Source organism: Salvelinus fontinalis, chromosome 13 (assembly GCF_029448725.1).
Source record: "Salvelinus fontinalis isolate EN_2023a chromosome 13, ASM2944872v1, whole genome shotgun sequence".
Taxonomy (NCBI): Eukaryota; Metazoa; Chordata; class Actinopteri; order Salmoniformes; family Salmonidae; genus Salvelinus; species Salvelinus fontinalis.
The window spans coordinates 34,314,127-34,341,315 of record NC_074677.1 but is presented as its reverse complement, the minus strand read 5'-3'; the positions used below and the strand labels follow the sequence as shown (position 1 = coordinate 34,341,315).

Here is a 27,189-nt window from a genome sequence, read left to right as displayed (position 1 = left end):
GACACCAAGTTTATTCATAATCTTAAATATAGTTATTACAATATTTCATCTGGGGCCCTGTGTTTTGTACAATCGTAACTAAACACAGGGCCCCAGATGAGAATTACACCCAAAATGTAAGCAGTTGTCTATGGATGGTGGTGGACCATCTGACATAAGAAAAAGGGTACCGTGTGATTAATAAAAATAAAGGTTAAAATCCAAACATGTCACATGATTGCGCAAAACACAGGGCACTAATCATTCATGACATATATTTGTGGTATTTTCACCCTCCCCTTTTTGACAGTCACATGAACAGTTTCAACTGTCCCGTGACCTGCACCGACCAAATAGAGGCGGCAAGTAGACAGCATCATACCTGCAAGCTGGTCAATGTCTATGGGCATATGGAGTATATATATGTACATTTGAATTACAGCTGTTTAGATTTAGGCATTTCTGTTTTATATCTTATGCGCTATTGGATCATTTGTATGTCGCCTATGCTACCTATAGCCAGTAGTTTTCAAATCTACTAAGATCAACTGTTAACTAACAAAACACGCATGTGTTAATGCTGTTAAATTACGTCATCATTTTGCTGTAAACTGATAAGCGGGCAATAAGCGAGCAGTCACGGAGCCAGAGGCCGACTGAGGAGGGTTTTTTTTTAAAGCGGAAGTGCGCGCGCTGATTCTTGCTGACGGAGTGTAGGTGAGTTTCTGTTTTCATCTGGCTATACCTACCATACGGCATTATCGCAAACAACAATATAAACAAATGTTTTATCATTAGTCAAACTACAAGTTTACGGAATTGCGAGGTTGAATTGTAGAATGACCTCGCTGAGAACCGCTGTGTATCGCCGTTTCACTTCCCCTTTGTGGATACATGAAATAAACATCAATTCGATATAATCGCGCAACTCTTAACGTTACTTGGTAACAAATTCTATCTTGATGTTGCATGACTTTGAAGCATCATGTTTATGTAGAATGTCTGATGCTTTTCTGGTGGCTCGTAGTTTTATTATTTAAAACCCTCCGCTCGCCCCTTCTATTTGCAAACCTGTTTTTTTTTGTCGTTGTAAATATAAAGCCATACTGTGTTTTCAGGAACATGTCCTATTGTCAGCGTTGTTACGAACTTATACAAATAATGACTCCATTTAACAGGGTTACAAAAGGTTCAGGGGACGTCTGAACCATCTAAAAACTCTGCTGAAAGCCATGTCTAATGAACACACACCCCTCCTCGCCCATGGGGTATGTGGTCTGTCAGCAGACAATGCAGTGTGTGGCATAGGGGAGTCAGAGGGCACTGGGGAGGCCAGCACTCCTAATGCTGTACCTCGAAAGCTCAACACCTTCTTCGGGGTGATGGTGCCCACTGTCCTCTCCATGTTTAGCATTGTCCTCTTCCTCAGAACTGGTGAGTGCAGCATCTAGATGTCAGACAACTACAAATATAGGCTGTGAATGTGGAATTTATTTACAGTGTGATGTACAGTGATGCTTGCTGATAGTCAGAAGCTGCTGTTGGTTTCAAGCTCTGCTATATTATTTTAAATGATTGTGTGTGTAACTGTGAATGCATTAGGTTAATATATTGTGGTCCTGTAACAAGACTAATACTGTATAATGATGTCTCTTATAGGGTTTGTGGTTGGTCATGCGGGGCTCTTGCAGGGTCTTGTGATGCTGCTTGTAGCTTACACCATTATCTCCCTCACCATCTTGTCCATCTGTGCTATTTCCACCAACGGTGCTGTGCAGGGAGGTGGGGCCTATTGTATCCTTAACACTGGTTCGTTCTCATACCCCCCCAAAAGAAATATTTAGCAAGTGTGTTTGTATTCCTCTTAAGTATTAGTGCAGTTTAAAACAGCTATGTTTTTACTATTCAATCTTGATGCCACAGTCTTTACAGTAATTCTAGCCCTTATCTTTAAAGGGAAATTTCACCACGTTTCAACATCTCCAGCACCAACCCAACATGGTGAAAACGGCGCGATTCTATGTTTTGTAGTCAAAAAGATAGCTGTTTCTGATGACATCTGGATACGGTAAAGACATGGTGGACCCAAGAAGAGTAGCTGCTGCATGTTCAACAGCTAATGGGGATCCTAATAAACTAAATAAAACATCATCTGATGCATCCAGGCCCAGATTACCGAACAGGCACGCAGGGCACATGCCCCGAGGCCCCCGACCTCCAGGGGGCCCACAACAACAAAATAAAATTATGAACATGTCATGAGCAATGGCAAACTTGGTATAATTGCAGAACATTTGCTTTAAAACTGCTAAATGTTCTCTCAGCCTCATTACAAAATGTTTAGAATAGCATTATAAAACTGCACATTTTCTCTTTGCCCCATGGCAAAATGTGTTGAAATTCAGGAAGTTAGCTGTCCCCCTCCCCTTAAAAAAGTGTTTTGGGGGTAGGTGCCCCGGCCCCGAAATGCATTAGTCCAGCCCTGTGTGCATCATATGATTTAACCAACTGAGCAGGTTGCTATGCTGACTTTTGCCTGCTCATAGTTTTAAAACCACATGATTCACTCCAGATCAGTGATATTTAACCCCTTGACCTAATGTCTGCCAGTCATGATCAGTCGATCTTTGGGCCCAGAGTTTGGAGGAAGCATTGGCCTCATGTTCTTCCTGGCCAAAGTGTGTGCATGTGGAGTGTATGTGCTTGGTCTGGTAGAGGCACTACTTGACATATTTGGTCAGGATCCAGGTTAGTTTTGACGTTCTATAATTAACAGCCCAATACCTTGTAATTCCTAGCATGCATGCCACGTTTTGTTGTACTGCTTTAAAAAATCTACTGAATATTTCTTAAAGGTTGGTGCCTCATGCATTCAAAGGAGTCATTCCACCATGTGTTTCATCCGACATCTTATCAACTTCTATGTCCCACTCCCACCTCAGTGTCCTCCTCTGCATTTCGAGTGCTTCCCCAGGGCTACTGGTACACAGTGCTGTACTCTTCCATAGTTCTCCTGCTGGTTCTGATGGTGTGCCTAGTGGGCGCCCACATCTTCGCACGCACCTCCTTCCTCATCCTGCTGGTGGTGACCATCTCCCTTCTGTCCATCTACATCAGCCCCCTGGCGCTGACCACGCCCCTAAAGTTCCTCATCATCCACCAGGGCCCTGGCAACCAGACCCTCACCTACAACGCCAGCTACACAGGCTTCAACGGCACCACGCTGAAGGACAACCTGGGCTGTGAGTACTGGCTGCCTAGGGTCAAAGGTCAGGGGGGATGGTGCGATAGTACTTAGGTACACTGTATAGGGAACAGGGTGCTATTTCAGATGCATTCTAGTTATAGTAAGCCTTGATAGGGAAGTTGAACTGGATGTGTAAAAAGTTGTTAGTTTTATGGTTTGAGAGAGCTGTTGTAGAAATAGTGTTCTTCCTCTTTCTTCTCTTTAGCGGGCTACACTGTGGACTACAGCACTGGTAAAGTCATGTCATTTGCCACCGTGTTCGCTGTCATGTTCACCAGCTGCACCGGAATCATGGCCGGAGCCAACATGTCAGGTACTGTCCACACACATTAAAACTCATGCCAGCTGGTGGATATTACAACTACAAATAGTTGTCATTAACAACTTTCCATATGCATTCTGAATCAAGGTAATGGAATCTTTTAGTTCCAGGGCAAATCCACGGTAACCAATTATGCTGAGACTCCGATTTTGTTTTACTTTAAAATGTATGCTTAACAAAAACCATTGATTTCAAAGTTTACAACTCTACACACAATGACCACGTTTATATATGTACATATTCTTATTCATCCCTTTACATTTGTATGTATAAAGTAGTCATTGTGAATTTGTTAGATATTACTGCATTGTCAAACTAGAAGCACAAGCATTTCGCTACACTCGCATTAACATCTGCTAACCATGTGTATGTGACCAATACAATTTGATTTGAACAATTTACACAGTTAAAAAAAAAACTTTTACTGGAAAAACTTCAGATGCAGAGTTTGTAAACAGAATTACAGTAAAATCTCCCTCTGTTTTATTCAGTTACCAAACTTTATATCTGCACACTTGTACAATTTTCTATGTAAATTGTTAAAAGTAGTCTTGTGTTTTGTTTAACTTGGAAATCAATGTGTTTTTGTTTGGTATACATTTTAAAGTGAAAAATCTGAGTCTTAGCATAATTGTGTTAACATGGAATTGCACTCCATTACTTCACATCTCATTAAGCTTCACATAGACTCAAACTTGACATGTTCCACCATCTTCCCCTTAATCTGTTGTCTGTAGGAGAGCTGAAGAACCCCAGTGCTGCCATTCCCAAAGGCACCATTATTGCAGTCCTCTACACCTTCATAGTCTATGTCCTGCTCTTCATCCTGGCCAGCTCCACCTGTGAAAGGTCTGAATGGCTGGGCTGTTATTGAGGGTTGGAATTGTTGGAACTCTGTCACCTATCTAATTTGCTCATAATTTAATGCCTGCATATTAATCATACTGAAACAATGTAGTTTAATACAGTCAAATAATTAATGTATTTTGTTTAGGACCCTGTTGGCTCAGGATTACGGGTTCTTCCAGCGTATAAACATCTGGCCTCCATTTGTCACCATCGGGATCTATTGTTCCGCCCTGTCAGCAGCCATGTGCTCTCTGATTGGGGCGTCCCGGATCCTCCACGCCCTCGCACTGGACCAACTCTTTGGTAAGATGTTGTTGAACAAGTTTCACAATAAAATACAGTCTATTTCTGCAACAGAGTAAAGGACATGTTTTTGTTTAATATAAAATAAGGAGCATGCTTTGATGTTGTGTTACCCATAGGTTTACCATTGGCTCCTGCTGCTATCACATCTAGCTCAGGCAACCCATGGGTGGCAGTGCTCTACACCTGGGGGTTGGCACAGGTGAGGGGAAGCAATGGGTGTATCGTATTGAGCTATGCACTACTACTTTTGATATTCTACGGGCTCTGAGACTGTCTTTGGTGTGACTGTGTAGTGTGTGGTGTTTGCAGGCCAGCTTAATGCCATAGCTGGCCTGGTGACAGTATTCTACCTGCTGGCCTATGCTGCTGTCGACCTGGCCTGTCTGGCTCTGGAGTGGGCATCGGCCCCCAACTTCAGGTAATCAGACATTAGTATCATGCTGTACAATCTGTTATAAAAAAAGAAGACATTGACTTTATTGTGTGATGATGATGTTGTCCTTAGTGAAGTAGTGTTTAACTAGAATACTTCTGACCATCAATGTCCAGTTTTCACCTGTCTTTCACCTTTCATTTGTTTTACCTGTCTCCCTGTCTTCACCAGGCCCACTTTCCAGGTGTTCTCCTGGCACACGTGTCTGCTGGGCATCCTGAGCTGTCTGGTGATGATGTTCGTCATTAACCCAGTCTACTCCTCAGCCAGCATCGTCCTCCTCTTACTGCTGTTGCTTTTCCTGCACTACAGATCACCCACCAGCAGCTGGGGATACATCAGCCAGGCTCTCATCTTCCATCAGGTACCCACACCACACACACAGACTTGTACCAGTACATACAAACACACACTTATGGGCCAGTTCCTGGTTCGTGTTCAGTAGAGAAAACATTTTGCAATGGGGAAGAACTACCTGAACTTGTCCAATTTAGAAACCAGATTTTAATTTTCTGATGCGAAAATTATTTTCTACGCTGTTTCCTACTTAACAGGGCCCTGGGGTGTGTCACTGCTGTCATACTTGATGCTTTGAATCTGGTTTATACCCATTCCACCTCTCCTGTAGGTGCGTAAGTATCTGCTGATGCTGGATGTGAGGAAGGACCATGTGAAGTTCTGGAGGCCCCAGGTGTTGTTGATGGTGGCCAACCCTCGCTCCTCCTGCCAGCTCATCAACTTTGTCAACCAGCTGAAGAAGGGTGGGCTGTTTGTGCTGGGACACGTGAAGCTGGGAGATCTGGGTAATATTATATGGATGGTGACGGGAGTTCTGGTACCAGCGGAATCGTGATTAACTTACAATAAATGCTTGTCATGTTTATGACCACATGAAACCTAAAGCTTCTACTATTTGATACAAAAATGAGTAATCTACAGTAAGTGTGATATTCCTAGAAATATGATGACATTTATATTCATAGACAATTCATAGAACATTTTATGGAAACTAGTCAGGCTCTTCTTTTGTTTGGGAATCAAGGCAGTCCAGTCACTCAGCCAGCCTCTCATCTGTGTTTCAGACACCCTGCCCTCTGACCCTGTCCAGCAGCAGTATAACTTCTGGCTGAGTCTGGTGGATAAGCTGGGGGTGAAGGCCTTCGTGGACCTGACTCTGTCCTCCTCTGTGAGGCAGGGAACACAGCATCTGCTCCGTATCACAGGCCTGGGTGAGTTATATATCCTCCTGCTTACCATTCTGGGTCGTTGTTTATTGTTTTCCTGTTGATTCCTCCTCTTCACACACAACGGTGTCGGAAAGAGTATTGACACGACATATTCATTATAATATTACTACTTTGGAAAATGGAACATAAAACAGCTTTACCCGTCAAGCAGTATACTTTTTAGTGCATTTCATTATCCTCCTCCACTCTAATCTCTTCAAGGCGGCATGAAGCCCAACACTCTGGTCTTAGGGTTCTACGACAGTTGCACCCCTGAGGACTACTTCCTCCAAGACCATGCCTTCTGTGAGTCAAAAGGGTCTGGAGGGGATGATTTTGGGGTGGATCTGCCCTCTCTGCAAGCCCACTTCCCCCCGGTCCGCCATGTGGAGAGCCCACGCTGGCTCACGTCAGAGGAGTATGTGGGAATCATCTTGGATGCCATCAAGATGAGTAAGAACGTGTGTCTGGGCCGCTATTTCTTCCAGCTGCAGGGAGAGGGCATGGGGACCAAGACGGACGGGGCCGCGAGGATCATCGACGTGTGGCCCCTCAACCTGCTGCAGCCGAGCAGCACGTCTGCAGCCTCCGTGGACGTGTGCAGTCTCTTCCTGCTGCAGATGGCGTGTGTTCTCAACATGGCCAGCAGATGGCGCCATGCCAGAATGAGAATATTCCTGTGTGTGGAGGCAGAGTCCAGCGACCAGGGTTGGGTGGTTAAAGAGGAGACCTACCGGGAGCTGTTGAGGAAGCTGAGGATCAGGGCCTCCATCAAGATAGTGCCCTGGGACTCTGTGGTGCAGCTCTACGGACAGAAACGGACACAGGACCCAGAGCTGGAGGGCCTGACGAAGCCGGCCCAGACCCTTTCAGAGGACTTCCTGTCTGCAGTCAACAGGATGCTGATGGAGCACAGTGCTGAGGCTGCTGTCCGCTTCCTGTATTTACCACGCCCCCCTGCTCACTCCAGCCAATCACAAAAATATCTCAGTCAGCTGGAAGCTGTGACTTACGGTTTAGGCCCAACCCTCTTGATTCATGGTCTCACCCCAGTCACGTGCACTGAGCTTTGAGTGTGTCATTCTGTGTGTTTATGGGATCAAAATGTAATGTAATTAACTTAATCCTGAACATGATAGAAAGGGCAGTCTAAATGCTTACAATATGAGCTACTTTACATAACATACTTTTTAGTTAGAAAATAAACACACAGGCACACTACACAACGGGACCTATAAGTATAGCTCTGTTCCCTGGGCATGTAGTTTCACATCTTGTATTGTAACTCATTGACACATCCACTCATTTCACAAATGAACACATTCAACATCTAGTCAGTCACAGTGGTACCTACCTACTTTCTGTAATATATTTATTTGTTAACTGTAATTTAATGGAGTACTTGTCTCATGCCTTTGTGTTGGTTGGGTAATAATATAAATACATTTATGTTGTGCCTGATATAGCTGTGTACACAGATGTAGTTTTCATAAAAAACCTCCGCTATGGAATTGACCGTGTGGCCTGAGAGTGACACTGATTCAGTGTGAGTGAATGTTACATGTCAGTAGATCAAATGGTCTGTTCTGCAGCACTGGACCAAAGAAGAATCATATGATAGGTTGAATGGTGATGGAGGGAAAATGGATTCTGAAATACAGAAAGGGCAACATATGCTAACTAGCTATGGAAACTAGAATTTTGTGTTCCTTGTGTTCTTTTATTTGTTATTTGATGCTGGTACAATCGCTTTCCATTGACCCCTTTTCCCAGTGTGTTCCTCTTCAGATTGTGACCCAGTTTGGGAGAGCTCACAAGCGTCTTTGGACCAAATGATCTCTTAGGATTTTGGGTCACTCACCAATTGGTCGTGCTTGAAATGCTGCTTCTTCGGACTATGTGGTTCATGATGGAACATAAATTCAAACTTCCTGAAACTGCTCTGAACTACATTAGTGCCTAATTCTTGACAATATTGTCATAATACACAAGCATTAAGCCACTGGCAGGCAGACTAAATATGGATTGCTCATTTATTTTGTCTAATTTATAATGCATCACCTTATGCCAAATGCTAAGGGTCATGCCATTCATTTGTTACTTGGGGAAAGTATTTAGATTTTTATGCTGTTTTGCTATGCTTTTCTTATGTACAGATTTTGGAAACAGAATGTTACTGCAAGGAGTTTGGTATTTATGAAAACGATTTACTAATTTAGAGGCAGATAGTTGCCGATATACGAAAGATTAAACATTTCACAACTTGTGGTGGGATGTTTGTGCTTAAGCAGAAATAGTCCTCTTTACAGTCCTATGAAGTTACTGTATATTTCTGACTCTGCTCAGAATCCATGTACTGTTCTCAGGTTGTGCCACACAGACTGTTCTCTAGAGTCTGTGGACTGATCAGTGAGTGCCAGACAGGCTGCTTGTGAGTTAATCAGGACTCTGTCCAAGCAAATTACTCAATAGAAAATGTCAAAAACCAAAGTAATTAGATTAAACATGCTGTTTCCTCTACACATATGTTACTCAGTTACAACTATTTGACAGTCATTTGTGAATGGGTTGGCAAAAGGCAATAAAATAAATAATAGTAATTGTCTTTATTTTTAAGAAAATAGAGATCACAATAATTGTGACGGTTGATACCAAAACTTGTACTATGTTAAAAGTCCAAATCAACCAGAAGATGTTCAAGCGTTCACTTATGTTGTCGTCTATATCCCTAATATGTATATAGCTAGAATATGTACTATAGAAGCCTGTTTGAGAGTTGCGTCTCCCACAGATCATACTCTGCTGCACTCAGGCTATATAGTTCCTGATGGATTTGGGGTCAGCTTGTTAACAACACATCAACATTACACAATCTCTTTCCTATTACCAATACCTTTAAATGGCAGTCAATGCAAAAACAGTAACATTGATCAATTAGTTATCTACATATGAAGTAAAACACAAATTTCCAATATGACCTCTTTAATGCACCACAAACGTTTCAGTAGCAACCTCCTTTGCACTCCTTAGTCCTCTTTGCTTGCAGAATGTTCTGTCATTTCATATTTTTTTTTTCCTGTGTCCTCTGTGCAAATTTCTCTGTCTGCTTCACACAGTAGGATGAAAGGCGCAGCCAATCAGGGAAGAAAATGGACAGAGCAATGTTCTGTGGGACGGCAAAGAGAGACAGAGACATTTACAATCACATAAAATAGTCTAATAGTATATTCTGCATGGCTCATTTTTGGTTAAGGTAACAAAACCGTTATAGAGTAGTTTGTTTTGAATATTTGCGTGGATAAGAGGAGTTCCTACTTGAAGAGCGTGAGAGACACAGCCGCTGGTGTAGCTAGAGTGACCCACTGTGTTCAGAGCTTCACGGGCAAAAGCACTGGCACTCTTCAATAACAGGTTGGGGGGCAAGTTGTGGGTCATGTTAGTGGACACCATAAAGGGAGCCACACACTAAAGGAGAGGAAATTAAGAAAGCACAAGAGATAGGAAGAAACACAAAGATGCAAGGAAGGATACTGAAACAGGAGTGCATGTGATACAAAATTCTTAAAGTATTTTACCTGAACTGTTATTCCCTGTGACTTGTACTCTGAATTCAGAGATCTGGAAAAATATGTCACAAAAATCTGCCAAGAAAAGAATGGATAACATTGATCCTCTGTAGCTGTTATAGAGCATGTCACTTACAATGCCAGGATAGTGGGTTTGATTCCCGGACCATCCGTATGTAAAATGTATGCATGCATGACTGTATGTCACTTTGGATAAAAGCATCTGCTGAATGGCATATACAGTTGAAGTCGGACGTTTACATACACCTTAGCCAAATACATTTAAACTCAGTTTCACAATTCCTGACATTTAATCCAAGTAAAAATTCCCTGTCTTAGGTCAGTTAGGATTACGACTTTATTTTAAGAAAGTGAAATGTCAGAATAATAGAGAATTATTTATTTCAGTTTTTACTTCTTTCATCACATTCCCAGTGGGTCACACATGCACTCAATTAGTATTTGTTAGCATTGCCTTTAAATTGTTTAATTGGGTCAAACGTTTCAGGTAGCCTTCCACAACCTTTCCACAATAAGTTGGGTGAATTTTGGCCCATTCTTCCTGACAGAGCTAGTGTAACGGAGTCAGGTTTTTAGGCATCTTTGCTAACACATGCTTTTTCAGTTCTGCCAACAAATTTTCTATAGGATGAGGTCAGGGCTTAGTGATGGCCACTCCAATACCTTGACTTTGTTGCCCTTAAACCATTTTGCCACAACTTTGGAAGTATGCTTGGGGTCATTGTCCATTTGGAAGACCCATTTGCGACCAAGCTTTAACTTCCTGACTGATGTCTTGAGATGTTGCTTCAATATATCCACATAATTTTCTTCCTTATGATGCCATCTATTTTGTGAAGTGCACCAGTCCCTCCTGCAGCAAAGCACCCCCCACAACATGATGCTGCCACCCCTGTGCTTCACGGTTGGGATGGTGTTCTTCAGCTTGCAAGCATCCCCCTTTTTCCTCCAAACATAACGGTCATTATGGCCAAACAGTTCTATTTTTGTTTCATCAGACCAGAGGACATTTCTCCAAAAAGTATGATCTTTGTCCCCATGTGCAGTTGCAAACCGTAGTCTGGGTTTTTTATGGTGGTTTTGGAGCAGTGGCTTCTTCCTTCCTGAGTGGCTTTTCAGGTTATGTTGATATAGGACTCGTTTTACTGTGGATATAGATACTTTTGTACCTTTCCTCCAGCATCTTCACAAGGTCCTTTGCTGTTGTTCTGGGATTGATTTGCACTTTTCGCACCAAAGTACATTCATCTCTAGGAGACAGAACGCGTCTCCTTCCTGAGCGGTATGACGGCTGTATGGTCCCATGGTGTTATTACTCGCGTACTATTGTTTGTACAGGTGGACGTGGTACCTTCAGGCATTAGGAAATTGCTCCCAAGGATGAACCAGACTTGTGGAGGTCTACCATTTTCTTCTGACGTCTTGGCTGATTTATTTTTATTTTCCCATGATGTCAAGCAAAGATGCACTGAGTTTGAAGGTAGGCCTTGAAATACATCCACAGGTACACCTCCAATTGACTCAAATGATGTCAATTAGCCTATCAGAAGCTTCTAAAGCTATGACATTGTTTTCTGGAATTGTCCAAGCTGTTTAAATGCACAGTCAACTTAGTGTTTGTAAACCTCTGACCCACTGGATTGTGATACAGTGAATTATAAGTGAAATAATTAATAATAATAAACAAGAAATTTGTGGAGTGGTTGAAAAAAGAGTTTTAATGACTCCAACCTAAGCGTATGTAAACTTCCGACTTCAACTCTATATACACTGAACAAAAATATAATCGCAACATGTAAAGTGTTGGTCCCATGGTTCATGAGCTGAAATAAAAGATCACAGACATTTTCCATATGCACAAAATGCTTATTTCTCTCAAATTTTGTGCACAAATGAGTTTAAATCCCTGTTAGTGAGCACTTCTCCTTTGCCAAGATAGTCCATCCACCTGACAGGTGTGGCATATCAAGAAGCTAATTAAACAGCATGACCATTACACCGGTGCGCCTTGTTAATGTTGAAACATTTGAAACAGAAATAACCAAACCAACATTTGAATGGTTAAAGACATGCTCCGGACCTTTGGCAACTACTAAGTGTTTCTTTTAAACCTCCCTCTTTGGGGCCAATAAAAGGCCACTCTAAAATGTGCAGTTTTGTCACAACACAATGCCACAGATGTCTCAAGTTTTGAGGCAGTGTGCAATTGGCATGCTAACTGCAGAAATGTTCACCAAAGTTGTTGCCAGAGATTTGAATGTTAATTTCTGTGAGAGAAATTACGTATTCACCTGATTTGTTTGATTTTAATAGTTAACAATATATACTTAACAATAGTAAGACATTTCTGTCCTACTAATGCTGTGTTTTTATGGTCTCCACTCGGTCCCGTGTGGCTCAGTTGGTAGAGCATGGCGCTTGCAACGCCAGGGTTGTGGGTTCATTCCCCACGGGGGGACCAGGATGAATATGTATGAACTTTCCAATTTGTAAGTCGCTCTGGATAAGAGCGTCTGCTAAATTACTTAAATGTAAATGTAGCTTCCTGCAACTAGTCTGGGTGTCGAGGACATGGGTTTTACTAGAGATAGCTTGAGCTGTCAATTGATTGATGTCTTGGTGATGAAAACTAAACAGTCACATTCCATTCTATGATTAGTGGTGCATGTGAGACATATGTCTCTGGGCTGACAGCCTGCATTCCATAGATAAGATGTGGTGTGTGTGACTCGAGATAGAGATAATCTGGAGGAGTAGAACAAACATCAGGTGCAGATAACCAGATGAACCCAAGATGGCTTATGGTGACCCCAATCTGCATGGGAGGTGTGGAACCAGCATTCTTAGTGTCAGCTATAACCAGCATTCTTAGTGTCAGCTATAACCAGCATTCTTAGTGTCAGCCATATAAGAAACAGCATTTTTTGTAAAGGTTAGACTCTCAGTCCAACACTCAAGGTGTTGGGTCGACCAGCTTCATTATTGCAATAATTAATCGATATTGAATAAAGATGATTGTTTGAAAAAATGACAAAGTCTCTCTCACTTGATTAGAATATTCCACAACATTTCTCTACCATAAGCCGCCTCAAAAGTCGTTCTAGAGAATTTGGCAGTATGTCCAACCGGCCTCACAACCGCAGACCACGTGTAACCACACCAGTCCAGGACCTCCACATCCGGTTTCTTCACTTGTGTGATTGTTGGAGGGGGGAGGGGGTTTTAAGGAGTATTTCTGTCTGTAATAAAGTCCTTTTGTAGGGAAAAACTCATTCTGACTGGCTGGGTCTGGCTCCCCAGTGGGTAGGCCTATGCACTCCCAGGCCCACCGATGGCTGCACCCCATCCAAGTCATGTGAAATACATAGATTAGGGCCTAATGAATTTATTTCAATTTACTGATATCCTTATATGAACTGTAACTCAGTAAAAGTGTTGCATGTTGCGTTTATATTTTTGTTCAGTGTATGTATGTACATGAGGTTGAGCGTGTATGTGTGTGATACATTGTGTATGCTTGAGTGAGAGAAAGTTAAGTGAAAGGGAGAGGCACCTTGGTGGCGGAGTAGAGAGACAGCATGGGTTGTGGTTGAGCACCTGCCTCTGAAGACATGTTGATGATCAGACCGTTCCCTCTGGGAAAGACAGGACAGGTAAATAAAGGGACAATTTCATAGATTGAAATCATTAAGATTCACGTTTCATTGATATCACCATGATGCATATGTACCTTGCAACCATGCGTGGGAGAACCAGTCTGGTCATCTGAGGAATGATAACACCATCAGTACCATCACCAACATCTCCATAATCACCAGAATCCTCTTTCACCCCCATCATCATCATCATCCGCATCATGATCATCATGATCAACAACACCAACATTAATCTCCTAAACGTTACCATTATATTTTTCACATAATGACCAAATATTAAAAGCTATGACTTTGTATGAGCCATACACTAGTTTAGAAACATAAACTAAGACACGGACCATGCATAGAACTTCACAGAGGGAGTCTATATAAGTCCTGACAGATCATCTCACCTGGGTGACAGAGAGGATGTTACAGTTGATCACCTGGGTGGTTCTCTGTGGTAGGGAGGAATGAAAACACAAATTAACTCAACTATTACCTGAAGCTTTAAATCCAACCATAGTACATTATTACCTTGTTAGAATCAAAATGGCACCCAAAACATGATATATACAGTTGAAGTCGGAAGTTTACATACACCTTAGCCAAAAATATTTTCACAATTCCTGACATTTAATCCAAGTAAAAATTCCCTGTCTTAGATCAGTTAGGATCACCACTTTAATTTAAGAATGTGAAATGTCAGAATAATAGTAGAGAGAATGATTTATTTCAGCTTTTATTTCTTTCATCACATTCCCAGTGGGTCAGAAGTTTACATACACTCAATTAGTATTTGGCAGCATTGCCTTTAGATTGTTTAACTTGGGTCAAACATTTCAGGTAGCCTTCCACAAGCTTCCCACAATAAGTTGGGTGAATTTTGGCCTATTCCTCATGACAGAGCTGGTGTAACTGAGTCAGGTTTGTAGGCCTCCTTGCTTGCACACACTTTCAGGTCTGCCCACAAATATTCTTTAGGATTGAGGTCAGGGCTTTGTGATGGCCACTCCAATACCTTGACTTTGTTGTCCTTAAGCCATTTTGACACAACTTTGGAAGTATGCTTGGGGTCATTGTCCATTTGGAAGACCCATTTGCGACCAAGCTTTAACTTCCTGACTGATGTCTTGAGAAGTTGCTTCAATATATCCACATCATTTTCCTCCTCATGATGCCATCTAGTTTGTGAAGTGCACCAGTCCCTCCTGCAGCAAAGCACCCCCACAACATGATGTTGCCACCCCCACGGTTGGGATGGTGTTCTTCGGCTTGCAAGCATCCCCCTTTTCCCTCCAAACATAACAACGGTCATTATGGCCAAACAGTTCTATTTTTGTTTCATCAGACCAGAGGACATTTCTCCAAAAAGTACAATCTTTGTCCCCATGTGCAGTTGCAAACCGTAGTCTGGCTTTTTTATGGCGGTTTTGGAGCAGTGGCTTCTTCCTTGCTGAGCGGCCTTTCAGGTTATGTCGATATAGGACTGTGGATATAGATACTTTTGTACCTGTTTCCTCCAACATCTTCACAAGGTCCTTTGCTGTTGTTCTAGAATTGATTTGCACTTTTCGCACCAAAGTATGTTCATCTCTAGGAGACAGAACGCGTCTCCTTCCTGAGCGGTATGACAGCTGCATGGTCCCATGGTGTTTATACTTGCGTACTATTGTTTGTACAGATGAACGTGGTACCTTCAGGTGTTTGGAAATTGCTCCCAAGGATGAACCAGACTTGTGGGGGTCTAACATTTTTTTCTGAGGTTTTGGCTGATTTATTTTTATTTTCCCATGATGTCAAGCAAAGAGGCACTGAGTTTGAAGGTAGGCCTTGAAATACATCCATCCACTCAAATTGACCCAAATTATGTCAATTAGCCTATCAGAAGCTTCTAAAGCCATGACATTGTTTTCTGGAATTTTCCAAGCTGTTTAAAGGCACAGTCAACTTAGTGTATGTAAACTTCTGACCCACTGGAATTGTGATACAGTGAATTATAAGTGAAATATTCTGCCTGTAAACAATTGTTGGAAAATGTACTTGTCATGCATAAAGTAGATGTCCTATCCGACTTGCCAAAACTAGTTTGTTAACAAGAAATTTGTGGAGTGGTTGAAAAACGAGTTTTAATGACTCCAACCTAAGTGTATGTAAACTTCCGACTTCAACTGTATACATAGACCATTTATGTGAGTGGGGTGTGTGTGAATCCTACCTGCTCAGGGTTGGGAATGTCCAGGAAATGTACCAACTTGTCAGAATAGTTCATGCCTACATTATTAACTGTAAATGAGGAGTGTCAGAATATATTTATATGTAATTGATTATTAAATTTCACTACTAACATCCATTGAAAGAGAGAAAAGCTACAGTGCCTTGAGAAAGTATTCACACCCCTTGACTTTTCCCACATTTTGTTTTGTTACAGCCTGAATTTAAAATGGATTAAATTGAGATGTGTTGTCACTGGCCTACACATAATACCCCATAATGTCAAAGTGGAATTATGTTTTTAGAAATGTTTACAAATTCATTAAAAATTAAAAGCTGTAATGTCTCAAGTCAATAAGTATTCAACCCCTTTGTTATGACAAGCCTAAATAAGTTCAGGAGTAGAAATGTGCTTAACAAGTCACATAAGTTGCACAAACTCACTCTGTGTGAAATAATAGTGTTTAACATGATTTTTGAATCACTACCTCATCTCTGTACCCCACAAATACAATTATCTGTAAGGTCCCTCAGTTGAGCAGTGAATTTAAAACAGATTCAACCACAAAGACCAGGGAGGTTTTCATAATGACTCGCAAAGAAGGGCACCTATTGGTAGATGGGTGAAAATGTTAAAAAAGCAGACACTGAATATCCCTTAGAGGATGGTGAAGTTATTAATTACACTTTGGATGGTGTATCAATACACCCAGTCACTACAAAGATACAGGCATCCTTCCTAACTCCGTTGCTGAAGACAAAGAGATTTCACTATGAGGCCAATGGTGACTTTAAAACAAGTTACAGAGTTTAAGGAGCTGTGATAGGAGAAAACTGAGGATGGATCAACAACATTGTACCTTTTCCACAATACTAACCTAAATGAGAGTGAAAAGGAGGAAGCCTGTACAGAATAAAAATATTACAAAGCATGCATCCTGTTTGCAATAAGGCACTAAAGTAAAACATGTGGCAAAGAAATGTACTTTTTGTCTTGAATACAAAGTGTTTTTGGGGGTAAATCCAACATAACACATCACTCAGTACCACTATTCATATTTTCAAGCATCATGGTGGCTGCATCATGTTATGGGTATGCTTATCATTGGCAAAGACTAGGGAGTTTTTTTTATGAAACAAATAAACAGAATAGAGCTAAGCACAGGAAAAATCCTAGAGGAAAACATGGTTCAGTCTGCTTTCCAACAGACACTAGGAGACAAATTCACCTTTCAGCAGGACAATAACCTCAAACACACTGGAGTTGCTTACCAAAACATTGAATATTCCTGAGTGGTCTAGTTATGGTTTTGACTTAAAATCGTCTTGAAAATCTATGGCAAGACTTGAAAATGGCTGTCTAGCAATAATCAACTTGACAGACAGAGCTTGAAGAAGTAAAACAATTGCAAATATTTTACATTCCAGGTGTGCAAAGCTCTTAGAAACTTTACCCAGAAAAACGAACTGTTATAATCACTGCCAATGGTGATTCTAACATGTATTGACTCAGGGGTGTGAATACTTATGTAAATTAGGTATTTCTGTATTTTATTTTCAATACATTTGCAAACATTTCTAAAAACATGTTTTCACTTTGTCATAATGGGGTATTGTGTTTTTTCAAATCAATTTCGATTTCAGGCTGTAACACAACAAAATGTGGGGGTATAAATACTTTCTGAAGGCACTGTATGTTGACGGTAATAAGAGCACATTCTACATTTAATTGCAGACTAGCTTTAGTTCCTTTCTCATTTCCTGATTGTCGTCCCCTTTATGACTCCTTGTTCTCCTCCTCCTATATATCATTGCCATAGGTTCCCTACCCAGGATGCCTATGTCCAGGTCCCGTAGTGCCTCAGCTATAGCAGGGTAGATGTCATGGCCCTCTGTGAAGTCTGTCTGGATGATCTGGGTCTGGCGTCCATGTTGGCTCTCTGGAACAAACATATTGACATACAATTTCATTTAAAGGGACAATTACATTTGCATATTGATCTTTTGTACCTCAACTCTTCATTCAGTTATTTTTTTCCACCTCAGCCCTTCACTCACCAATTTCCTTGGCGACAATGTGGAGTTTATCTTTTGACCGGCTGACCAGTACAATGTCCAGACCTCTTCTGGCCAACTGTAGTGTCCAGGAAGAAAGGCAACTGTTACGTGAGTAAAGACTCATTTTACAAAGCACTTGAATTACATGCTTATGCATGCATCAATCTTGTCTGTACACAGGCGAGAATCAGTAAAGACTCACCTCATTTGCGTAAGCTTTGCCAATCCCTGAGGTAGCCCCTGTGACAACTGTAGAAAGGAGATCATGGTCAGAATTAGTTAGTCTGCAGACTTTCATAATTACATATTACTACTATTGTTGTGTCTCCTCATCCTCTGCAGTGAGAGGTCTCAGAGAAAACCAGGAAATGATGACCGGATGTGACTGCAGGATCCAGGAACATTTAAGGATCTCTCTCTTCCTTTCTTTTATAATGCTGGCAGGAATGCTGCTATCCTGGTCTGCTCGGTGGAAGCATACTATCGTTTGTCATCAGATACTTGTAAAATTGTTTTATAGTGGTAACAACTTTTCTCCAACTGCTGCCAAAAGCGTAAAAAGATGTGCTGCAATAACCAACAGGAAAGTTATGTTTCCAAATGAGACTGGTGGCCCAGTGCCCACACAAATCCTGTTCCACCTAACAGCAGATATCATCTTGGGCACATGGCAAAATAGTGAGCTGTAAAATGGAATGTGACCTGCCTCTCTCAGTCTTCCATTGAACAGGGCTAGGGTAAGGTGCACAGGGGACACATGATACACTCAGGGTGGGTTGCACCAACATGGTTTAAATTAATGTAGGTTGTTTTTTGTTTTATTTATTATTGTCATTACTTAACGTTATTGACCCATTTATTATTTGTCCGCGAGCCACCTGATCATGACACGTCAAAGAAGTTCAAATTTCTCCGCTTATGAAAAAAAACTATTGTCTGAGCTGATGGAGGAATTTAGTAACATACTGGAGGATATAAAGACAGACAACACGACTGTCAAAAAGTAGTGAGACGCCTGGGCCATTTTATGCGACAAATGTAATGGATCGGCACGGATTAAAGAGAAGAGGGACCCAAATTGGATGAAAGCGTGCTGGAAAACAATTAAAGGCGAAAGCCAAAAAGGATGCTGCAGAGGAGAGGCGGGGGCTCTTTCAGACAGGAGGGGAGCATCGGTCCAATGGAATTGATCCTCTCTCCCAGAAGATATGCGAGATGATTCCTCAGCAGTTTGCCCCTCTCTATAACCCCTATAATGACGACGAACATCTTGACCCACCAATATTTAGTAAGCATAAATAACAGTTAAATATCAATGCCTATAATCCACGTTAAAACTAACGTTAATGCTACAATGTTACCGTTGTCAGGCCCGTTACAGCATGTTGCATAACATCATCATTCGTACCAAGGCAATATCATAAACCCCAATTCAATTGTTGTACAAAATGGGCACATAAATAGCCTACTAATAATGCGTTAATTATCAGAAAACTCAACAGGTCTCTAATTATTCTCTGAGGAACTCGTTATGGTCTCTCCGCAGTAGATATGCTGTCATTTAATCAGTTAAACCACCTCAAGTGGCAGATTATAATTAATCTCCAATCTAAATGTATATAGTTTTTTAAAATTAATTGAGCAACAGGCTTACAATTCATCTAGGTTTAAAGTGAAAATTAAACTTAGATTAGAGGAAGGATGTAATTTAACTAGGATTAATTTAAAACTAGGTTTAACATTTGGTGGAACAATATTAATAGATACACCTTGATTTAACCCAGTTTAAGAGTTCATCCATGTTGGTGCAACCCACCCTCAGTCTACTGTAGTTTTTTTTATCTTGTAGAGAACGTCTAAAGAATCATGTAACATAGCCATTACTATGACAAAAGAGAATGCATTTATTTTCATAAATAAACAAATATCAGTCTACTGTAAAAATAGCTTCCTTTACATAGCATGTAGCCTGCCTTACCTGCCCATTGTCCATATGCCTTTAAATCAGTTTGCCAAACTTTTGACAGCACGTACACTCTGAATCCACACCAGCAAATCCAGGACCATTTTAGTATGTAATACAGCACTGTGAAGCCACCTATGAACACCAGTCCCCTCACAAGTATCGAGTCTGATACAGTGACAGTATCCATGTCTGGGCAAATTTCACTCACACTTCAGCAGACAGTTCTTCAAAAATATGAACTTTGGCTGGTTTTATAGTAGAACTGAACATGCTTACTTAGACATACAACGTGCAACGCTCCGCCCAAGAATCTTAATCTAATCGGGGCATTGGTCAGGAATATTTCCTGGTGCGTCATCTCAGCAAATCAATAGGCAAAAGCAGTATGACGCTTCCCTGCACGGTATTCATCGTCCCCCACAAGAGCAATACCAAAGAGGAAAATGCGACGCGAGAGGTTTTACTCTGGCCCAAAAATATAGATATTTATAGAGCTCTGGCTATACAAATACTACAGTTTATAGCTTCCTGTCCAATGTTCCCGCCTCCTTCTACGCCACTTGAACCGTATAGAGAGTAATGATAATGGCGTTTTGTAAAGCCAATGGGAAAATCAGTGGTGGAAAAATTACTCAATTACCATACTTGAGTAAAAGTAAAGATACCTTAATAGAAAGTCACTCAAGTAAGAATGAAGGTCACCCAGTAAAATATTACTTGAGTCTAAAAGTCTAAAAACACTTGTTTTTAAATATACTTAAGTATCAAAAGTAAATGTAACTGCAAAAATATACTTAAGTATCAAAAGTAAAAGTATAAATCATTTCAAATGTCTTATTTTAAGTAAACCAAAAGGCACGATTTTCTTGTTTTTTTACTTTATAGATAGCCAGGGGCACACTCCAACAATCAGACATAATTGACAAGCGAAGCATTTGTGTTTAGTGAGTCCGCCAGATCAGAGCCAGCAGGGATGACCAGGGATGTTATTTTGATAAATGCATGAATTGGACCATTTTCCTGTCCTGCTAAGCATTCAAAATGTAAGGAGTAGGCTACTTTTGGTTGCCAGGGAAAATGTATGGAGTAAAAAGTACATTATTTTCTTTAGGAATGCAGTCAGGGTTGAGTAGGTGTCACGCCCTGACCTTAGAGATCCTTTTTATGTCTCTATTTTGGTTTGGTCAGGGCGTGAGTTTAGGTGGGAATTCTATGTTTTGTGTTCTATGTTTTCTATTTCTGTGTTTGGCTGGGTGTGGTTCTCAATCAGAGGCAGCTGTCTATCATTGTCTCTGATTGAGAACCATACTTAGGTAGCCTTTTCCCAACTGTGTTTGTGGGTAGTTGTTTTCTGTTTGTTTTTTTGTGTCTGCACCAGACAAAACTGTTTCGGTCGTTCTCTTTGTTGGTTTTGTTAGTCATTGTTCAGTATTATTAATAAATCATGAACACTTACCACGCTGCGCTTTGGTCACATTCTTCTTCAGACGGCCGTTACAGTAGACTACTTTCTAAATGTAATCCGTTACAGTTACTAGTTAGCTGTCCATAATTGTAGTCAGTAACGTAACTTTTGGATGACCCAAACTCAGTAAATTAATTTGATTACATTTCATTACTTTTAGATTATTTTACTCTTAAACGGCTTTAGAAGAAGACAAAAATGTATGTTACAAATTGAAATACATCTATTGCAGGATAAATCAATGTTAAAGTTTACATAGCTGGCCATACATGGATGTTAAAATGTACTATATGGGTTGGTTATGTAGGCTTCTTCTAACCCATCGCTTTCTACTACATATAATAATACGATTAAATTATATCTTTACATTAAAAACCAAAGTCTATCAGAATTCCAGTCATTTCAATAAATGCTATACCCCTTGATCTTCAAGAATAGGACTTGGAAATATGGAAGTATAGATTAGACTAATTGTTTTACTTGAGCATGACCCCAAAACTAAGGACTTTTTAGCTAGCCCTACTCTGTTGTTTATGATTTTGATGTCATGGAGGACTGATTGGGTTCATTGATTCGAGTTGAAAAATAAATGCTGCGAGTGTGCAAAGCTTTCATCAAGGCAAAGGGTGGCTACTTTGAAGAATCTAAAATATATTTTGTATGTTTAACACTTTTGGTTACTACATGATTCCATATGTGGTATTTCATAGTTTTGATGTCTTCACTATTATTCTACAATGTAGAAAATAGTAAAAATAAAGAAAAACCATTGAATGAGTAGGTGTTGTAAAACTTTTGACCGGTAGTGTATATATACTTTATAAGTCCAAAAATAAATGTAGCAACTACAGATTGCCAATTTAAGTCTATCAAATGTGTGCAAGTTTGAGTGTGTCCATGAGACCTATGTTTTTTTTTTAATCAGCATGAATTAGGTTGAGCAATAAAAGCCCCGCTTTTATTCCATAGGCTTGGATCCGCAATATGCAGCTGTTGTAAGAGCGCATTTTTCACTGGCTGTCCACTGGTTTCAAAAACAATGATTCATTGGCAGCTTAAACTTTTTGAATTCAACCATTATTGGGTTCAAATACACATTTAGATTTGTGAAGAGCCATCCACAATCCGAAAGGCGCAAATAGCTAAATGAGAGAGCAGCAGTGTGATTCACACCAATGCGCTAACGTTATGTAAATATCAATAAGTAAAATCCGTATCGCCGTAGACTACACCACTATTGTCATCCTTGCTAGCTAGTAGCTATTCCATTTATGTGGCGTCGTCAAAGATGGAATCTTTGCTATCGTCAGTTTATTCCGAGATTAGCATGCAGCTGGAGTGCTTCAAAGTCCCCGTGATAAGGTTAGCGATAAACTGAAGTCCAAACTGAACAGAACAGAACTACACTCTCTTCTACCATTGTCTTAAATATATTTAATGGTCTCGTTGCAAAAGCTAAATTGTCGCTAGTGAACTTTTTTATTTTTATTTCACCTTTATTTAACCAGGTAGCAAAGATTATAGCAGACACCACAGAAACGGAATTGGTGTTCGCTCGCTTTGCAAATTCAGCTATTGTTGGAGCCAGCCAATATGAAACAAACTATATTAAAATTACGAAAGGTTGCAGCATATGTTGTGTAAATGGTGAACTCATACAGCAGTCAACTCTTGTCACTGCAATCCGTTTCACATTTGCTAGCTACCTTTTAGATCGAAGCCCATATAGAATGATAGAAGATAAGATGATAGAAGCCCATCTTCTACTGTAAATAACCTACACAATGTGTGTGTGTGTGTGTGTGTGTGTGTAGCCAGCCAGCCAGCCAGGTAGAAAAATGGCAGAAAAAAGACGGACATCGGAGCATTTTTCAGTAGACCAAAACGCAAAGTAAGAACCCTAGTAGCCTAATATCTCAAAGACTAGTTGATAAAATGTTCGTAAGAAAGAAGTTAAATGCTAATGGAAATGTTTCACAATGATGTCATTAGGCAGAGCAGGCAACAGATGGCCCACAGACAGCAGAGTTGGGGACAGATATGCAGGGACAGATTGGCAGAGACAGGGAGTCTCAGGTAAATTTGTTGAGTCTTTGTTTGGCAACATTATGAAAGGTTCTCCATTTTTGTTTTTGTAAATAGGGACATAATTGGAAAATGCTATGGATACCCCCACACTCAACTTAAACTGGTGACTGAACTAAGATTTGTTTAAGGCAATGGCATTGCTGTTGTGATTAATTGTGTTGTTTTGGGTACCGGTAGTTATGAGTAAGGCAAACACCTTATTTCTTTTCTAGGAGACAGACTGTGAGTCATTGAGGGTGGTGAAAGGGAAAGAGCCAGGGAGAGAGACTTCAGAGAACAATGTCACAGCCACGGCAGGACCAGGTGTCACCCTTGTTGCCAGCAGCACCAGTATAGGGGACAGTGGCACAGCATTGTCCAGTTACCTCAGTGATGGCACAAAACTATATCAGCCACACCCACAATTTATAGAACCGCAAACTCTTGCCAACAGAGTGTTGACGTTTCAAGAGAGATAGTTTCGCGATTTCCCCTGGCTACATTATAATCCATCAATAAAAGGAGTGTTGTGTTTTCACTGTAGCCAAGGGTTTTCAAGCCAGCCATCTTTTGGCCAAAGAGCAGATGCTGCCTTCATTAGTGCAGGATTTAGGAACTGGAGAAAAGCCATTGTAAAATTCACAGCACATCAAAACTGCCAAACCCACCGCCACTTTGTAACTGTAACAGCACACCAGCTAAATCCAATCAGTGTCCAGTTATCCAGCGCGTGGGGTAAACAGCAGGGGGACGCAAGGCATTGCTTGATGAAAAGTGTTACTTCGGTGCGGCATGTAGTAAGACAGGGACAAGCCTTTAGAGGCCACACGGATGACAGTGGGAGTTTATACCAGCTTTTGAAACTTAGGGCAGAAGAGGATGATCCCATTTTACTGAAGTGGTTAACAGAGCGTACCACAATGTACAAAGCCCCCAAAGCACGGAATGAAATTCTGAACATCATGGCCAATACAGTCATTCGAGGCATTGCAGCTGAGATTAGGTCTCTTCCGATTGTACAATTTTCAGTAATTGTTGATGGTACTCAAGATGTCTCTGGTGCTGAACAGGAGAGTGTCTGTCTGCGTTATGTTGACCATGACCTTGTCCCTCACAAGGAGTTTATTGGGCTATACAGGGTGTCGGAGACAACAGGCGAGGACATTGCGGAAGTGGCAACTGATGTGTTGTTGAGGCTCAATTTGCCCATGTCTGGTTTACGTGGGCAGAGTTATGATAGTGCCTCAAACATGGCAGGAAAATACACAGGTGCACAGGAAATTGTGAGGAGGCAGCAGCCATTAGCCCTCTATGTACATTGTGGAGCACAAAGTAAATCTGATTACACAGGCTGGCTGCTCAGCCTCCCCACTGATCCGGGATTCCCTTTCTTGGGTCCATCAGTTAGGTGTCCTCTATGGCCAGTCAGGAAAGTTTAAGAGCATGTTTGAATCAATAGTCACATCCAAAGATACAAATCTGACCACCCTGAAACCCCTATGTTCAACAAGGTGGACTGTGCTGAATACTGCTATTAGAGCTGTGCTAGGGCAGTATGAGCGGGTACTAAGTAGCCTAGAGGAGATGGAAAAAACTGCATCCAAGACAGCTTCAACTGCCAGTGGCTTGTTCGAGCACTTCAGCAAAGGCAAGACTGTGTTGGGCCTCACACTTGCCTCTGCTGTTCTTGGAGAGCTTGAATGTCTAAACATTTCACTGTAGAAGAAAACTCAGACTGTCTCTGGTATGCAGGCTGCAGTCGCGTGTGTGCGGTCATCTCTTAGGGGCAAGAGAAATGACGAAAGCTACCTTTGTATGAGAAAGCAACAGCATTGATTGACTCTATTGAATCCATTGAGACGCACTCAAGACGATTTGCTGTCAAAGCAGTGGATCACTATAGGGCAGAATTCTTTTAAGTGTTGGATGGTGTGGAGGTTCAGTTTGTCGACCGTTTTGACCAGGACAGTCTAAACGTCCTGCAAAAGTTGGAAAGAGCGCTTCTCACGGGGGAGTTGGATGAGTCTCTAGATCAGTACCCAGAGCTGAACATAGATTCTCTTTCAGTGCAGATCCCTCTCTTTCACAACAAATACCCCTGTAGCAGCAGTGGAGAGGCAGCAGAGGTCCTCAGGAGGCTTTCAGTGGAGGTGCGGGGGTTGTTTGACCAAGTTGAGGTGCTGATCAGAATTTTGTTTGTGGTGCCAGTGTCTTCATGTGAGGCTGAGAGGAGTTTCAGTGCACTCCGCAGGTTAAAGACTTGGCTACGGGCTAGCATGGGCCAAGAGAGACTGAACGGCGTAGTTGTCTGTAATGTACATAAAGACAGGCTGGACAGTCTCAAGAGGGAAAATATCTGCCAGCAATTTGTTGGATCCATTGAAACCCACAAACATATGTTCAGTTCTTTTGTTCAGTAGTGTGTATAGCAGTGGTTCTCAACCTTTTTTGGGGTACTGGAACCCCTGCATATTTTGAGGCAAGGCAGGCAAGGTTTTGAGCGGTCCTCAGGGACCTCCACCCCCTCTATTATATGTAAAGTTACTGGAAACCTTGTTGTACTGAATACGTTCATTACACTTTTTTATTTCACTGACACCTTTCAATTACACCAGGGACCCCTAGGGGTCCATGGACCCCTGTTTGAGAACCCCTGGTGTATAGTATGATATTTGTTCTTTTGTTTAGTAGTTTTTAGTTTTTAGTACATGACAGTACACTTACTAATTATTTAATGTAATTTTATTTAAAATTGCATACTTTGTGTGACATACTTGTACATAGCTGCTGTTTGAAGAGTTGAGACACTGACTGAAGGATATTTTGGTTGATTTAGTTGGGTTATTCATTGAAGTAGTTATTTTGCTTTTAGAACTGTACTTATTTGTATCTTTTTGTTCTTGTAAAACTATTGTAGTAGACTCAGGCCAGTGGAGACCAACTTTGTGATGGTTCTCAATGGAGATTATTTAAGACGAGATCACACCATGTTTATTGTACTTATGAAAACTGCACCCATACAGTGTACAGTACCATTGCCTCCTAGTGGCCTTTCTTGGTATTGCTGGTTTTAAGTACAAATACCTGCATACATACTGGACTGATAAGCAACACTGCTATAACTATTATTAGTAGTATTATAATGATTTAAACATTTGAACAAGTTGGGACAACCCTTCAGTTAACTACTGTACCTATCAATTATCCAGTAGTAGTGATTATCGTTCCTCAATATACATTTAACATTTTACAACGTAGGCTATGTGTTACAGCACTACTTTTGGTGTCCCCCTCAGGAATTGCTCTTGAGAAAATGTCATGTAATTGTTCCCTCCAAAGTTGATATCAGATTTTCGCCCTTGTGTAGCCTACAAAAGCCTACTCCTGCTCTTTTCCCGCGATCCATCAAACACATTTGGTGTGTCATCAGTGGTCTCTGATTTGTGGTCAGACTCGCTCAGGTGGAACAAACTTAAAGTTGCGCCTTTTTTCAATGCTGTTTTGAATGTCTTTGAGAAAACAGAACTGTCAAATATTTTTTTTCAGAATTTAAAAGTTATCCACAAAGTAATCATCTAGTTTTTCCAAAATATCCGTTTTCTGATTACAATATTTTTGCTGCTAATGTAACAGATTACAGTTACCGTTTTTTGTAATCCCTTACATGTAACTTGTAATCTGTTACCCCCCCAACCCTGAATGTAGTGGACAAAAAGTAAAAGTTCTCAAAAATATAAATAGTAAAGTATAGATACCCCCAAAAACTACTTTAGTAGTACTTTAAACTATTTTTACTTAAATACTATACACCACTGGGGGAAATGAATGGAGTTTT

The 27,189-nt window shown here is 40.9% G+C and overlaps 2 protein-coding genes across 5 annotated transcripts; one reads left to right on the top strand and one right to left on the bottom strand.

The window, feature by feature from the left end:
* Window positions 1-309: 309 nt before the first annotated feature.
* LOC129868483 (solute carrier family 12 member 9-like) lies at window positions 310-8,962 on the top strand. Of its 4 annotated transcripts, none has more exons than XM_055942501.1 (14): window positions 310-692; window positions 1,158-1,413; window positions 1,639-1,773; window positions 2,590-2,727; window positions 2,922-3,221; window positions 3,432-3,539; window positions 4,286-4,397; window positions 4,543-4,700; window positions 4,820-4,902; window positions 4,997-5,121; window positions 5,308-5,500; window positions 5,765-5,939; window positions 6,219-6,365; window positions 6,585-8,962. In XM_055942501.1, the coding sequence occupies exons 2-14, from the start codon at window positions 1,212-1,214 to the stop codon at window positions 7,433-7,435; spliced, it is 2,727 nt and encodes a 908-aa protein (XP_055798476.1). In that variant the 5' UTR covers window positions 310-692; window positions 1,158-1,211; the 3' UTR covers window positions 7,436-8,962. The 4 variants fall into 4 exon arrangements, with proteins under 4 accessions (XP_055798476.1, XP_055798475.1, XP_055798478.1 ...); XM_055942500.1 differs by having other exon boundaries at window positions 310-696; XM_055942502.1 differs by lacking the exon at window positions 310-692 and adding an exon at window positions 708-923.
* Window positions 8,952-20,246, bottom strand: hsd20b2 (hydroxysteroid (20-beta) dehydrogenase 2). Its single transcript, XM_055942505.1, has 11 exons — window positions 19,835-20,246; window positions 18,059-18,105; window positions 17,857-17,932; window positions 17,628-17,738; window positions 15,803-15,870; window positions 13,998-14,042; window positions 13,680-13,714; window positions 13,503-13,584; window positions 9,938-10,003; window positions 9,678-9,827; window positions 8,952-9,528 (listed from the first exon to the last, which is right to left on the bottom strand). The coding sequence occupies exons 1-11, from the start codon at window positions 20,007-20,009 to the stop codon at window positions 9,418-9,420; spliced, it is 966 nt and encodes a 321-aa protein (XP_055798480.1). The 5' UTR covers window positions 20,010-20,246; the 3' UTR covers window positions 8,952-9,417.
* Window positions 20,247-27,189: the final 6,943 nt, after the last annotated feature.

What these genes read in the sequence shown, in the direction of transcription:
- LOC129868483 (XM_055942501.1), top strand. Translation starts at nt 1,212, where the DNA reads ATGTCTAATGAACACACACCCCTCCTCGCCCATGGGGTATGTGGTCTG. An exon ending in ACACCTGGGGGTTGGCACAG is followed by an intron (nt 4,903 to 4,996) that starts GTGAGGGGAAGC and finishes GTGACTGTGTAG; the next exon opens with TGTGTGGTGTTTGCAGGCCA. An exon ending in CGTGAAGCTGGGAGATCTGG is followed by an intron (nt 5,940 to 6,218) that starts GTAATATTATAT and finishes TCTGTGTTTCAG; the next exon opens with ACACCCTGCCCTCTGACCCT.
- hsd20b2 (XM_055942505.1), bottom strand. Translation starts at nt 20,009, where the DNA reads ATGGATACTGTCACTGTATCAGACTCGATACTTGTGAGGGGACTGGTG. An exon ending in GCAAAGCTTACGCAAATGAG is followed by an intron (nt 17,933 to 18,058) that starts GTGAGTCTTTAC and finishes TGGACACTACAG; the next exon opens with TTGGCCAGAAGAGGTCTGGA. An exon ending in CTCCCACGCATGGTTGCAAG is followed by an intron (nt 13,585 to 13,679) that starts GTACATATGCAT and finishes TGTCTTTCCCAG; the next exon opens with AGGGAACGGTCTGATCATCA.